Source organism: Protopterus annectens, chromosome 5.part0, assembly GCF_019279795.1.
Source record: "Protopterus annectens isolate FY-2018-M chromosome 5.part0, PAN1.0, whole genome shotgun sequence".
Lineage (NCBI taxonomy): Eukaryota > Metazoa > Chordata > Ceratodontiformes > Protopteridae > Protopterus > Protopterus annectens.
In genome coordinates, this window is record NC_056735.1 from 362,638,540 (window position 1) to 362,654,427 (window position 15,888).

The following is a 15,888-nucleotide window of genomic DNA, read 5'->3' on the forward strand; positions in this document are numbered from 1 at the left end:
ACGTGACCACTGTAGTCATACAATGTCGATTACAGTCACACTACTTGTGGTTATTGTCTTGGTGCTCTGCACCTGCCGGATCCCTAAACAGAATGCCATGAGTTTAGTGCCAGAGTCTTGTCTGAGTGCAGGAGTAAGCTCATTGTCAGAGGCTTGCTTAAAGTTCCTTTTTCAGAGGCTCTTGAGGGTTCCCAGAGCTCCAAATCTGCCTCCACTTCTTCCAAATCTGGCAAAAGTCATAAGCGGCATGCTGATTCAGTTTCAGCATCGGAACCAACCAAAAAAGTTGTTTCGGAGCCAATGGCCCTCGGCTCCAAAAAGTCTAAACTTGTCTCTTCGGTTCCAGTGGTGTCCATGGAGCAAATTGAGTGTAGAGTTAAGTTACGGTCTCCAGTCTTGGAGCCTATCACTCAGAAGTTGAGATCTCCCATATTGGAGAGGGCGAGATCTCCTTCAATGTCCTCCTTTTCCTCCAGGAGTCTTATCGGATGAAGATGTGGAGCGGGTGGAGAAGAGGCTGCTCCGAACACTGGCATTGGCGAAAATTCTTATGTCTCCTGACCCAAAGGAATTGGAGCCATCCAGAATAACTCCATCGACCTTGATTCCTCCTCCTCCAATTACCCTGGAGTCTTCGAAGCCAGAGCGCATGGGTCCGATAGTAGTGGAGGCATTGGTGCTGAGACCCCCTTTGGATTCATCTATTCCAACTTCTGGTCTGACTTCCTCGCTTCCTTCGGACGTTGAGGAGTCTAGGAGCCAACGCTCACTGGTCAGGATGGGAAGGGGAGTGGGCTCGGACAGTTGTTCAATCCAACTCTGCCTCTTGGTGCCTTGGTTAAGTTGAGCTTGGCCCCTGCATCAGTTTCGGAGCCACCAGCTTTGCGTTGGAGCCAGTCATCTGCCTCTTTGGAGCAGAGGACCTCTTCAGAGTGGAGCGGGAGTGCTTTTGAACTGATTGAGAGAATGCTGTCAACCCACACACTTCTGCTTTCTGGCCCAGTTCCTCTTCCCTCCCAGGCACCCTTGTTGGTCTCATCATCACCTCCACCCCCTAAGTGTAGAGATCCAGAGCCTTAGGAAGCCCCTGTGGGTGGCATCGTCTCCTCTGAAACTTCCCCAGAGTATCCGTCTGAGGAAGTCGCTCAGAAGAGACTGTGCAAGAGGAAGCACATAGACTCCCCTGAGTGTCACTTCAGATACCAATTTGGATGAGTCAAAAGGGTCTCCACTGTCCCCTTATGAGGATGTTTCTTTCCCTGACATCTGTGAGATCCTGAAACAGAAGGGTGGCTGGAAGCCCTTCAGGGGATGAATCTGTGTACATGGAGGCTTTTGGTCTCGCCCTTCCACCTTCTGGGTGATTCCCCCGTATGACCAGCTTTTAAGTGTCATATCCCTCAAGGCCTGGACATCGCCTGATAAAGTGGAGCCTGTTCCGCGAAGACCGAATAAATTTATTACTGCCCCTACAGAGAAGGGGTTCCTTCTGATCCCCGTGCCCTGGCCCAGCAGTCAAGGAGCCTCAATCCTTACCACTAATAGCAGTGAGGGGCATCTGTATAAGGAAAGGATAATCAATACACACACCGTAAAGTACAATTTCCCTTAAGAGCACACAGAGATCACAGTCAGTCTGGGGCTGGTTTCTCCCTTTCTCTCCAAGTCCCCAGTAAGACTCCCCACTGGCACAGCTATATGGTCCAGATCTGTCTAGTGGGCAAGCTAAAACCTCCAGCAGCCTCTCTGCCCAACCAGTGCTTCGTGTCCCTGCCCAAGTAGCTGACACACACACACACACACACACACACACTTTCAGATAAGAGTTTATACAACCACACAGACACTCCTGGGAAGGCTGGCACAGGTTCTCCAGCTGTGCCCCTTTTACCCAGACTATACGGTAGAAATCACTGCCACCACCCACTAGTATTTATCAGCTACTCAAAGGCCCTTATGAAGGGTGTACAATTATTACTCTGCAATATTATCCTAATGGTAAGTGCAATATTATAGTCAAGACTTATTTGGAGTGACTTGGTACAGCATCACTATATACATGCAATGTACACTTGGAGCTTAAATTACCTCTACATAAGACGGCCACAGTTGAATGGTTTAAAAATATTTAATAAAAAATAAAAGCACAATATGATGCTTCTTACTACAGAGTGCTAGTGAAGAGTTCAGAGATCACAGAGAATTACTTAAAATAATATTGTAGAAAAGTTTTGACATCACAGAAAAAAGTCTAATCTTCCTAATTCTTGGCTATTTCTAAGAGAAAACACAGTTGTAAATAAACTTACATAAAGAACAAGATAGTGATGTTGATGGATGTCCTCAAGACAAATGCCCTGAGCTCTCTGGTTCTCTGTCTTTAAATTGATAACGCAGAGCTGCTTCACATGACATCATTCGTCACACTTCTCTGGTGTTCCCAGGCTCTCAGAAACTACATTCACATTCTTTACACCTGGTCAGAAACCAGAGCACTAAAGGACATATATGCATGCAAATTCTAGCCATTAACTCTGGTCTTAAAACAAAGGCAGGATGCTTCCCTCTAGACATATCAGCTCCAAATTTTAACATCAGTCATGAAATGCTTGACTTAGTTATTTTAAAGCAATATACACTGTTACATTTTTGCAGTTCAATATCCAGTGCAGTCTTTTCACATTTAAGAGAACAAGAATGTGGCTTACATTAATATTTACAAATGACAGAATTATCTACAAAATTCTATCTGGCTAGGCTGGCAGCCTTCACCTATCTTCACATTCTTGACAAAGGGTGTTCCTGTAGATGTGATGGTGGTGGCAGCAGCCACCAAAAAGGAGCTGTCTGAGACCTCATCTGTTTCTACTAACTGAGTCCTGGACTATGGACAGATATGGAAAGCATGCCTTTTCTTCAGTGTCCTGTACCCTGCGGTTGCTGAACTATCGCACCCATTTTATGAGGCTTCAAAGGGATCTCCTAAAGGAGCTAGGGGATACCCTCCAGAGTTGTGTAGCTTGTGGGACTGCAGACAGTTTCCTCACAGCTCTCCACCCTCAACTCCATTGTGAACTCCTCCATGAGACTGATTTCTTACGCAGCCGATTGTGCGAGTAGAGCAGCAGCTGCAGGAATTTCCCTTAGGAGATATTCTTGGATGCATCTTTGCAACTTTGCTGAACCCCTCAAGTCTTCCTTCAATGCCCCCTTCGATGGTTCAGCCCTTTTTAGACCAAAGGCGAGAGATATTTTGTCCAGGTGCGAGCAGGAAGGGAAAACCTTGTCTGCCTTTGGAGTCTGTTTTTCCATCCCGTCTAGACCTTATCCCTAATAGAAAGGTGGGAAGATATGGTTCTGCAAGTCCCAAAAAGGTTTCTCTGATGCACATGGTGACACCGCCCCCCCAGGAGCAGAGGGGGAAATGCTAATGGAAGACGCCAACTTCGTGTCAGAGGGGGTCCATAGAAGCAGGCCGACAGACACGTCCTCTAGGAAAGGAGCACCACCTGCTCTTCTCTGGAGACAGTCGGGGCACGATTGTCGCTGTCCCCAAATGGCTGGCAATAAATCTCCCAAGGCAAATGGGTACAGACAATCCTATCCAGAGGCTATTACATACCCTTTTCCACTCCCTCTCCAGTACACCAGTCCATGCCAGACGTTCCACATGGTCAATGGGACTGTACAACACAAAAGATGCTCATGTTGCTAGAAAAAAGGGATCCAACATGTCCCCGCAGACCAAACTGGATTTGGAACTTGAGGTTCTTTTTAGTTCCAAAGATGACAGGGGACTGGAGATCCATTTTAGATCTCAGCAAACTAAACAAATCTGTAAAAAAAAAAAAAAAAAAAAAATCAAAGTTCCGAATGGTGACGCTGCAGTCAATATTCCCTTTTTTCAGGAAAGACGATTGGATGAAATCGATAGAACTCCAGGACACGTACTACCACATAAAAATGGACAGGCAGTCCAGGAGACATTTACACTTTCAGCTGGGAGCCAGTCATGACCAGTTCCGAGCCCTGCCCTTTGGTCTCACTAAAGTCCCCAGAGTGTTCACCAAATGCATGGCAGTAGTTACGGCTCACTTGCGATGCCAGGGATTGCATGTGTTTCCATACCTAGATGGCTGGCTCCTCACCACCTCCACCAAGCATCTACTTCTACGAGCGAGGAATGAAACAATGTTACTTTGCGTCAGACCAGGCATCACAGTAAACTTAAAAAAAAAAAAAAAAAAATCTGCCTTGTCACCTTCTCAGTATATTACTTTCTTATGCGCAGAATTGGATTAAAAAAAGATGGTGGCAAAACTTACCCCAGACAGGATATTGTCCCTTCACCACCAGATCAAGATATTGATATCAAAAACAAAGGTCCAGGCCAGGTATGTATTATTCTTGGCACCATGGCAGCTGTGATTCTTCTGGTTACCCTAGCACAGCTGCACAGGAGGGTTCTATAGTGGTTATTTTTTTGCCCAGTGGTCATTTCAAGATCTTGCTCTATCACATCAGATAATCATTACGGAATCATGCAAGAAAGATCTCTTTCGGTGGCTACAAACAGAGCAACTGTACCTCTGTCTTCCTTTTGTTTTTCCACAACCAATAGCAGTACTAATCACAAATGCTTCCCATATCAGGTGGGGGGCATTATCTGGACATGACTGTCCAAGATCTATGGCAGGAATACGAGAGCCACTTGGACATCAACGTCCTAGAGATGAGAGCAGTGCTATATGCGTTGCAGGCATTTCAAGACTGTCTTTCGATAGGAACGGTTGCAATTCAGACGGACAACATGTCAGTGGTGTGGTACATAAACAAGCAGGGAGGAATCAAATCATACCCCCTATGTTGAGAGGCACAAGGGGTGTGGCAGTGGGCTGTCACTTCTCCACATTTTCTGATAGCAACACACATCCCGGGGAAATCCAATGTGTTAGCGGACAAACTCAGCAGAGCTATTCTGCTGCCTCACGAGTAGTCCCTGAAGCCGGAGAGTGCGGAAAAGATACCTTCCAGAAATTGGGCCAGCTTGCTTCAACCTTTTTGCCACTTCCATGAATGCCAAATGCAGCAGCTACTTTGTTCTCTTTCCCCCTCCAGGGAAGTCACCAAGGGATGCATTGGTTCACGATTGGCCCCCGGGACTACTCTGTCTTCCCCCTTTTCCCTTAATACCCAAGTACTTCAGAAAGCCAGCACATTGAAAAGCACAATGATTCTCATTGCAGCTTACTGGCCTCGACAAGTTTGGTTCTCTGGTCCCATTTGCTGGAGGAACCATGGATTCTGGACCCAGTTCCAAATCTTTTGACCCACTCATCGGGAGCATTCCACCCGTCCATCCAAACCCTCAAGTTGACCGCATGGCTGCTCCAATTCCACGTTTAGCCAGTTGTTATGATTTTTTCCCATGCAGTGAAACATATCCTTGTATCTTCCCACAAACCGTCCACGAGGAAATTGCATTGCAGTAAATGGAGAAGATTTTCATACTGGGCTGCTGAACAGAACATGGAACCTTTTATGTGAAGTTGTTCGATCTCGCCGTTTGTTCTTACACACTGGTTCGGAGCCGATCCCTCGGCTCCGAGTCGGCCACATTCCAAGCTGTGCATCTAAGAGAAGCTTGAGGCACAGTCCCTATCCCATGTTCCTCTCCTGCTAACCCCCAGATCTAGTTTGCTGCTGCAACAGGTCTCATCATCGAGTGAGAGCTCGGTCCAGTATCCTTTTTTCTATATAAAAATGTTATGTATAAATTTCTAAAAAGTTAAAAATTATAAGTTTTTTTTCCTTAATATTAGTATTACTGTGTGTTTTCTAGTCAGGAATGTCAGAAAAAGCCAAATCTGGGTTTAAGCGTTGCCACTGTGGACAGAAAATGTCCATAACTGACAACCACGTTTCCTGCGTCTACTGTGTTAGGCCCTCTCCATCTTCAGGAGTACTGCTCCATCTGCCACTCGTTTAGTGGCAGAGTGATGATGGAAAGAAGCAGGAAACTTATTGAGAGGGGTCTCCTGAAGCCGGAGTTTCAAGAGGCATTGGAAAAGGCAGACCAGTCATCGAAGTCTTCGAAGGGGTCGAAGTCTTCGAAGGTGTCGGAGCCCAGGACTTCAGCTCCGAGTACCTCTGTTAAGATTCGGTTGCCGGCTCCACAGACCTTGGAGCCGAGCATCGAACTGCTGCCTCAGGGCGAGGTCCAGGTTTTGGAGCCAGTGTCAGAGGTACTCCTTTCATCGATCCTTCGCTCGGTGACCTCTTCGGCCCCTTCAACCCGTTCCTCCAGACCACTGTCAGACACCGATGTGGATCGAGTAGTACAGAAGCTGATGGAGAACACGGCCTTATCCAAACTAATTGCAGATGTTCTTCATTCCACATTGCTGCAGTCCTAACTATTGGGTAGTCCGCTGTCCAGTCGGCCCGAATACCAAAGTATATGGCTGACGTCGGTCACGGTGCATTAGACTGACGTCAGTACGTCAGGGTACTAATGCGCATGACCGCCATATCCTCAGTCTTTTTTGCCGCATGGTCCGATGCAGAAGCAATTTTGCGAGTGCAGGTTGGCGTTCTGAAAGTTTCTGAAGTCAGAGTTTCAGACCGAATCAAAGTTGGCTAAGTACCCCGTTGGGGAATATTTTGTTTTTTTCTTGCCTCAGTATTTAACCGGATGTCAGCAAAAGTGAATAACTGTATTTCTTGTGGGAAACAGATACCTCATAGGGATTACCATACTTTGTGTATACCTTGTTTAGGGCCTGAGCACGACGTTGTTGGATGCCGCTCTTGTGCAAGATTTAACAAACGCACTATTAAGAGAAGGTTAGACTGTGCCAGGTTAGTGTTTGGGAAGCGTTGTAATTATAAAATGCCGTCGGATGTTCCGACGCCCGCTTCGGGCAAAAAGCGCAAGGATAAAGCAGCAAAGCCTAGAGTGGAAGAACCGACAGTCCCTGACGCCGGTTCTTTGGAAGGCTCAGTGGAGCCGGAGGTTCTGCCAGGTGTTTCTTTGGAGTCTCAGGGAGAGACTTTATTGTTACAGGATGTATCCTCTCAGGAAGTAGGCCAGGCTGAGGGGGCTTCTCAGGTGGCTGTTCTTCCCTCTCTTCCTAAGGTGGTTGGAGCCTCCCCCTCTGTTTCCAAGGCTTCTTTGAGAGGCAGGCCTAGTGTAGCTTCAGTGGGGGTTTCTCCTAGTGCTTCAGGGTCTTTGCCTAAGAAACATATGCTTAAAATGGCAGAGGATTTGATTACTATGATTAGAGGTTCTATGCCCTCCTGATAAGAGGCCTAGGGTGCAACCTGAGTGTGAGAGTCTTGAGCACTGTCCGGAGGCTTCTGAGTCTTCGGCTGAAGACTTGCAGGAGTATCCTCCTTATTCTGATTCTGATGTGGATGATTCTACTCCTTCAGCTTCTCCTCCTGAGGATTTTTCATTTTCAGAGACTCTGCATTCCATGAGGGAGCATTTTAAATGGGAAGGTCAAGATTTCTCTGATTCCAGAAAGAGGCTTAGGGAATTCTTGGTTTTACCCCAGCATAGGCCTTTAGCTATACCTCCGGTTCTGAATGTGGTGGAAGATGTTTTTGCAGAGGCTTCCCTGAATCCTGATTCTTTGCCTCCTGCACCAGTTAAACCGGATAGGTACTATAGGGTGCCTGAAGCTCATAAGTATCTTTTAAGAGTCCTAGGGCAGACCCGAAACTGTCTCTCAGGGGCCTAAAGGTGTGAAGGCTTCTGTGGTTAAAAATCCTGTTCCTCCTGATAAAGAGGCAAGGGCTTTGGATAGATGGGGAAAGAAAGTGTATACTTCTTCTACTTTAGCCATGAGGGCATTGAATTGTCAGTTTCACATGTTAAAATATCAGAATTACCTCCTTTCACAATTGAAATCTAAGGTGGATGCTCTGGCAGAAGGTATTGTGTGTAAAGAGTTGCAGGATTTAGTTCATGTGTCTGAACAAGTGGGTAAACATTCCTTGCAGTGTGGTTTTGATGCTGTGCAGGCCTCCTCGAGGGTGGCTGCCACTGGTTCTGTTCTTCGAGGCACGCCTGGTTGAGAGATCAGAACTTAGCTGAGCATGTTAAGACAAGGATTTTGGATGCTCCTTTACAGTCTGATGTGGTGTTTGGTTCGCCTGTTGAAGCAGTTTTAAAGAAAATGGAGGACAAGGCTAAGTCTATGCAAACTGTTAAAGATTTTTTGCAGGTGCAGCCTCCGAAGTTTAGTAGAAATTGGCCTACTAAGGGGTGGACTTATCCTGCTTATGATTCCCAGTCTAGGGGTAGGTCTAGACGTGGTAGGGGCAGAGCTCAAGGTTCTTTTAGGTCTAGGACAGGGAGTTCACCTGCTCAGACTTCTGGTGAGGGCAGGGGTCAGTCCTTTCGTAAGCAGACCCAATGACCTGCCTTTTCAGCTGCCAGTACATTCTCGCCTGGCAGCACCTCTGGGAGGAAGGCTGTCTCTTTTCAAAGAAAATTGGGATTTAATTACCCAAGACAGATGGGTTCTGGATATCATTCACCACGGTTACAGGTTTTATTTCCATACCTTGCCTCCTTTCAAAGGCATGCCAGACATTCCTCCTCTACAAAGAACAGAGGCTCACAAGCAAATTTCTCTGTTGCTCCAAATAGGAGCCATTCAGTCAGTTCCTGTGCCAGAAAGGGGCCTAGGATTTTATTCTCGCCTGTTCCTAGTACCAAAGAAGGGGAACACGTGGAGACCAATTCTGGATTTATCTATCCTCAACACTTATCTGGACATTCCCAAGTTCAAAATGTTGACGTTACAACAGCTTTTACCTCTGCTGGGCAAAGATCACTGGATGGTAACTTTAGATCTCAAGGAAGCTTACCTTCATGTGCCTATAAGGCTAAGTTGCAGGAAGTATCTGCGGTTTCGAGCTGGAAATTCTCATTATCAGTTCTCTGCATTGCCCTTTGGCTTATCCACTGCGGCCAGAGTATTCACAAAGGTTCTGGCTCCAGTGATAGCTTACTTCAGGCTAAAAGGAATTCAAATCTATCCTTACTTGGACGATTGCCTGATTCTGGCTCAAGAAAAGGAAGACCTTCTACAGCATTTGGAATATGTTATAGCAGTGCTAAGATGCCTAGGGTATTCTGTGAACGAAATAAAGTCCAGTCTAGTACCCTCTCAAGACATGTGCTTTCTGGGTGTGAGACTGAATACAGCAGCCCAGATGGCCCTTTTAACCCCGGACAAACAAAAGAATCTATCCAGTTACTTCCATCACCTATCTCTTCAGTCCGGGCTGACTGCAAGGACAGTCCTTCAAGCCTTAGGGTTCATGGCATCTTGTATTCTGGTGCTTCCCAATGCCAAACTGCATATGAGGAAGCTACAATGGTATCTAAAAATCTATGGACACAGCACTGCCAGGATTTGGACACTGTCATTCAAATAATACCTTGCATTCAAAAGGAATTTTTGTGGTGGGCTCAGGAATGTCACCTAAACAAGGGACTCTCTGTGACCCGGCCAGAGGCGAGTCAGATTCTAACGACAGATGCCTCAGACATTGCTTGGGGAGCTCATCTAGATGGAAAATGGATACAAGACAAGTGGCCTGCCAGACTACAGCATCTACATATCAACATGAAAGAGATGTTAGCAGTCCAGTTTGCATTAATGGCTTTCAAGGAGTTACTTCTTCCAGGGCAGGTGTTGATTCTAACAGACAACACAACTGTCATGTGGTACATCAACAAACAAGGGGAACACATTCTTACCCATTGTGCAGGCAAGCAATGATTTTATGGGAGACTGCGCTCAGCTTGCAACTAACTCTTCAGGCAAGGTTTCTGCCGGGAGCACAGAACTCCTTAGCAGATGTGTTAAGCAGGCAAATCATGGATCCCCACGAGTGGAAACTGGATCTTCATGTATTTCAAAAATTGACAGTGTCATGGGGAACTCCAGACATAGATCTGTTCGCTTCTCCACTAAACCACCAGCTGCCAAAGTTTTGCACAAGGATTTCATCACACAGCTTGGAAAGTGGATGCTCTTTCTTTCAGTTGGAAAAATCTTCATGTGTATGCTTTTCCACCTCTTCCTCTTCTCCCAAAGGTACTTCTAAAGGTCAGACAAGACAAGCCAAGGATGATTTTAATAGCTCCGGATTGGCCTCGGCAGCACTGGTACCCATTACTGAGGAGTCTGGTAAGGAAGCCTCCATGGCCTTTACCCTTGATTCCACATCTGTTGTCTCAGAAGGACGGTCGTCTGCTCAATGTCAAGCTTCACTCTCTTCATCTAACAGCCTGGCATATTCTATTTTGAAAGACAGCAGGTCTCAACTTCCTCAACAAGTTTTAAATGTGATTATGGAAGCCAGAAGACCTAGTACGAGGAAAGTGTACGCAGAAAAATGGAAGAGATTTTTATTTTGGACTGCAGCAAAGAATTTGGAGATTTCGGAGCCTAATTTGAGTGTGGCTCTTCAATATCTTACTGAGTTATTGGACAAAGGTTTGTCTTTCTCTTCCATTAAGATTCATGCTGCAACAATTTCAGCTCACTATGATTGTGACCCACCATTGTTTTCACATCCTTTGTTCAAGCAATTTCTTAGAGGGGCAAAGAATATAAGACCCCCACGTAGAGCTCCTACTCCTGCTTGGGATCTCAATTTTGTGTTGGAGAAACTTACTCTACAACCTTTTGAGCCTGCGGCTACTGCTGAACTGAAATACTTGTCATGGAAGACTGCTTTTTTGTTGGCCATTACTTCTGCAAGAAGGGTTTCTGAGTTACAGGCCCTTATGGCGGTTGAGCCTTTTGATTTTTCATAAGGATAGGGTATCATTACGCACTAATCCTTCCTTTATGCCTAAGGTGGTTTCTAGTGTGGCTTTAAACCAAACTATTCATTTGCCTACTTTCTATGCAGATCCCCAAAATAAAGGGGAAAAGATTTTGCACACTTTAGATGTACACAGGCAATTGCGTTATTATTTAAGCAGGACTAAGGATTTTAGGCAGTCTCAGCAGTTGTTTGTTTCTTTTGCTTTGAGTTCGCAGGGCAAGCCTGTGTCAAAACAAACTATTTCTAGGTGGATTGGGTTCTGCATTGCATTTTGTTATTCCCATCATGGCAAGGAGATTCCAGCTGGGATTAGGCCTCATTCCACTAGGGCTACTGCCACTTCAACAGCATTTCTAAGGGGTGGCAACTAAGGATATTTTGGAGGCAGCTACTTGGAGTTCAGTGCATACTTTCTCTAAGCATTACCACCTTCCTCTCTACTCTAAGTCTAGGGCTGGTTTTGCCACAGCTATTTTGCAAGGCATGTTATCAGCTCCTGCTTCCTTATGATTTGCCAGCCTCCCTTACCTCTGCTTTGGGATTCTACCCAATAGTTAGGACTGCAGCAATGTGGAATGAAGAACATAGTACAGTTTTGTACCTACCATAAATGTAGATGTTCGAGGATCCACATTGCTGCAGTCCAATTTACCTCCCTCCTTCCCTCTGTGTTTAGGGGTGGTTGTGTAGGTGAGATTATATTCTGGTACCTTTGTATATATTGTATATATTTTGGTGCAGGTATGTTTGGTGTGTTTTGGTTTTGGCCTTGTCTTTTTAGGGTCTTCTGACATCTGGGGCAAGAAAAGACTGAGGATATGGCGTCGGTCATGCGCATTAGTACCCTGACGTACTGACGTCAGTCTAATGCGCCGTGACCGACGTCAGCCATATACTTTGGTATTCGGGCCGACTGGACAGCGGACTACCCAATAGTTAGGACTGCAGCAATGTGGATCCTCGAACATCTACATTTATGGTAGGTACAAAACTGTACTTTTCGTACCAGTTGGTTTCCAAGCTTGAAACCCTTCCTGTTCCATCCATAGATCCTCCTTCGAGACCCATCAAGACATCGGAGCCGGGAGTCGAGGGTCTGATTATTGTTGATCCCCCGGAGCCGAAGCCTTCGTTAGTGCTTTCGGCTCCACTGACCTCGACACTCTCTGTACCCATCGAGGGGTCTCTGAGCCGACAGTCTCTCCTCTGTTCCAGGGGGAGAGTCGAACTGAAGTTTCAGTTCTGACTCTTCCCCTCGGTGCCTCAGCGCAGATTAGTTTGGCTCCATCCTCTGTATTGGAGCCCGTGTTTCCTGGCCCGAGGAGGATACCGGGTTCTTTGGAACCGGTGGATTCCTCGGCCCGGGGCTCCAGTGCCTTCGAGGCCATGAGGAAGATTTTGTCTGTTAAGACATTCACATCTTCAGATTCCTCTTCTCCCTCCCTGAAAGGTGCGTGTTCTGTTTCTGCACCACCGGTCCCCACTAAGAGTAGAGACCCAAAGCCTCAGTCAGCCCCAGAGGGTGAACCCTGCTCCTCGGAAGCTTCACCAGATGCCCCCTCTGATGAAGTCCCGAGGAAGAGATTGTGCAAGAGGAGGCACCTTGATTCCCCACAGGAATTGCTGACATCGGACACCGACTTGGATGAGTCAGAGGGGTCCCCACGGTCCTCCTCCGAGTATGTCTCGTTTGCCGACATCCTGGAAATTCTCAAACAGAGGGGTGGCTGGCAGTCACTTGCCCCCCACTGAGGATGAGTCGTGTTGCTGAAGGCTTTGGGGCTCAACCTTCCACCTCCTGGGTAACTCCGCCCTTCGAGTTAATGGATTTAATAGATCGAAGGGCGTGGGAGTCCCCTGACACCTTGGAACCAGTCCCTCGGAGGCCTAATAAGTACATCACTGCCCCCCAGGATAAAGCGCATCTCACCAAGGGAGTCCCAGTTGATGCTATGGTGGTGGCGGCGGCCACTAAGAAAGAACTGTCTGAAGCATCTTCCTCTGTTCATCCGCCTAACAAAGACTCTAAAACGATGCACAGGTACGGGAAGCACATTTTTAGTTCAGCGACTTTTTCCATGCGATCGCTGAACTACCTCACCCATTTTACCCGTCTTCAGAGAGATCTCCTCAAAGAATTGGGAGATACTCTACAGGGTACCACAGATGCTGCTGTCTCAGACAAGGTGACAGCACAGCTCAATACCCTAAACTCTATTGTTAACTCATCCATGCGGCTCATTTCATATGCAGCCAAAGGCTCGAGTAGGGCTGCAGCTTCAGCGATCGCTCTGAGGAGACCATGCTGGATGCGCCTATGCTCCTTTGCGGAAGCCTTTAAGTCTTCCTTTACAAATGCCCCTTTTGATGGCTCCTCCTTGTTTGGGCCCAAAGTGAAGGAGACTCTCACTAGGTGTGAGCAAGAAGGAAAAACCCTGTCTGCCGTAGGGGTCTGTTTTTCCACCCCTTCTAGACCATACCCCAAAGGGCAAAGAGGTGGAAAAATGTGGTTCCGGAAGACTCGGGGAGCTTTCCAATCCACACCTAATGAAATCCCCTCCAGAGGCAGAGGAGGGGGAAGGAATGGAAGACGCCGCCCAGGTGGCAGAGGGGGTCCGCAGAACCAGGGCGACAGGGATAGCGTCCCTGGTAAGCCCTTTCAGCAGTCCTGAGTGGAGGCCCGGCTGTCCTGCTCTGGAGGCAGTCGGGTGTCGCTTGGCTTTATACCCAGAGGCCTGACTAAATCTTACTTCAGATTCCTGCGTAAAAAGCATAATAACCAGAGGGTACAACATCCCTTTCTTAAACAATCTCCCCATCCAAAAAAGATTCCCAGATGTTCCACCCAATCTGAGGGATCAGGCAGCCATAGAAATGCAAAGGCTGTTAAGTAAAAGTCATCCAGCCAGTCCCGGCGTACCAAATAGGATCCGGAACTTACTCAAGGTTCTTTTTAGTTCCAAAGAAAACAGGGGACTGGAGGCCAATACTGGACCTCAGCAAACTCAATACCTTCGTGAAGAAGGAAAAATTCCGGATGGTCACGCTACAATCGATCCTTCCGTTTCTTCAAACGAACGATTGGATGTGCTCTATAGATCTTAAGGATGCGTACTACCATGTAAAAATGGCCAGGCCAACCAAAGATCACCTGCGCTTCCGGCTGGGAGCCAGTCACTTTCAGTTTCGAGCTCTGCCCTTTGGCCTCACCTCAGCCCCCAGGGTGTTCACCAAGTGCATGGCAGTAGTGGTGTCCCACCTGAGACGACTAGGATTCCGGGTGTTTCCATACTTAAACGACTGGCTCCTTACCGCCACCATCAGGCATCACCTATTGCAAGCCAGGGACTATACAATCGATCTCTGTTCCCGTTTAGGCATAACACTGAACTTCTAAAAATCTGCCTTGTCACCCTCACAGCATATATCATTCATAGGAGCTGAATTGGACAATACCTTAACTCTTATCAGGCTTCCCCAAACAAGACAACCGATGGATATGCAAGCTCAAAAAATACCAAAACCAAAACGAAAGGCTTGCTAGGAGAATCCAAATGAAGGTCTGAAACCCGATTTTGACACTTTATTCAAAGCGGAGACCAAAACAGCAAAGTCACAAACTCCAAAAAGCCCTTTGGGACCCAAGTTTTGTCCTATCCGTGCTAGTCTTGCCACCTTTTGAGCCTGCATCTTCTTGCGATATGAAGTATTTGTCGTGGAAAACTCTTTTTAATAGCCATTACTTCCATCAGAAGAGTATCAGAGCTCCAAGGTCTCTCTTCATCATCCTTATTTAGTTTTAGATAGAGTATCCTTGAGAACTAGTCCCTCTTTCCTACCGAAAGTCTGTTCAGAGAATCATCTAAATTAGTCGATTGGATTGCTTGTGTTTTTTTCCAAATTATAGCGACAAGGCAGACTATAAATTGCATCAGTTAGATGTGCACAGAGAGCTAGGCTTCTACTTGCATAGGACCAAAGACCTCAGGTGGTCTGACCAACTTTTTGTGTTCTTTTCTGCCGAAAGGAAAGGATTGCCAGTATCCAAGATAACTTTGTCTAAGTGGCTTACTGATTGCATCTCCTTATCATACAGTAAGAATAACAGACAATTACCAGGCAAAATAAAAGGACATTCCACAAGGGCGGTCTCGACATCCTCTGCTTTTTAGGCTAGACTTCCTATGGACTCTCTTATTTGTGCAGCTGCCACATGGGTGAGACCTCATACCTTTATTACTCATTACAAAGTAGATGTGGCCTCCCGGAACAGGTCTTCCTTTGGATCCACTGTATTGAGTAGTCTATTTTCCTGAGCCACCCTAGGATAAAGGTGCTAGGGACATAGTCCCAACCAGCAAGAATTACGGCGAGATAGGACAACATAACATTAAGATGTACTCACCATAACGTTCCATGTTTGTTGTCCATCTTGCCTATATTCTTGCTTCTCACCCTCCTTCCCCTTCCTTTGTTCCTGGAGGACCGGGTGGATATTACACATATATTATAGTTATATTGATTTGGAGTCTCTGCTTCCTTCCTTCTACAGTTAGATCGTCTGTTTTTTGTATAGGCATGTGGAGGTACTGATGAGCTTTTCACTTGCAAACAAGATCTGGGTATCTTACCTGGTGCATCATGGGATAGGGGTTGGCCTCGAGCCAGTGGAAGCTCTCAAGCTTTTGTATTAGGCCGATTCAGAACCTATGCTCTGTTCCGAACCCAACCAGCAAGATTATAGGCGAGATGGACAACAAACATGGAACATTATGGTGAGTACATAACTTCTTATTCGCTACAGTGGCTGTTACTCTTAGGTCGCTGAACTATTTATCCCATTTTACCTGACTTCAGAGGTATCATCTGAAAGTGCTAGGAGATGCCCTCCAGGGTGCTACAGCTGTGTGTGTGGGGGGGGGGGGGGTTTGGACAAGGTAAGCTCTCAGCTTGTGACTCTAAATTCTGTAGTAAACTCCTCCATGCGCCTCATCTCGTACGCAGCCGATGGAGTGAGTAGGGCAGCAGGCA

The 15,888-nt window shown here is 46.7% G+C and overlaps 1 protein-coding gene across 1 annotated transcript in view; it reads left to right on the forward strand.

Annotated features, from left to right (window-relative positions):
- Positions 1 to 15,888, forward strand: part of USP9X (ubiquitin specific peptidase 9 X-linked) — a 5,037,693-nt gene that overhangs the window by 2,787,407 nt on the left and 2,234,398 nt on the right. The window contains exon 22 of the mRNA XM_044071835.1: positions 4,292 to 4,394. Coding sequence (XP_043927770.1) covers positions 4,292 to 4,394 — 103 coding nt within the window. The remainder of the gene's footprint in view (positions 1 to 4,291; positions 4,395 to 15,888) is intronic.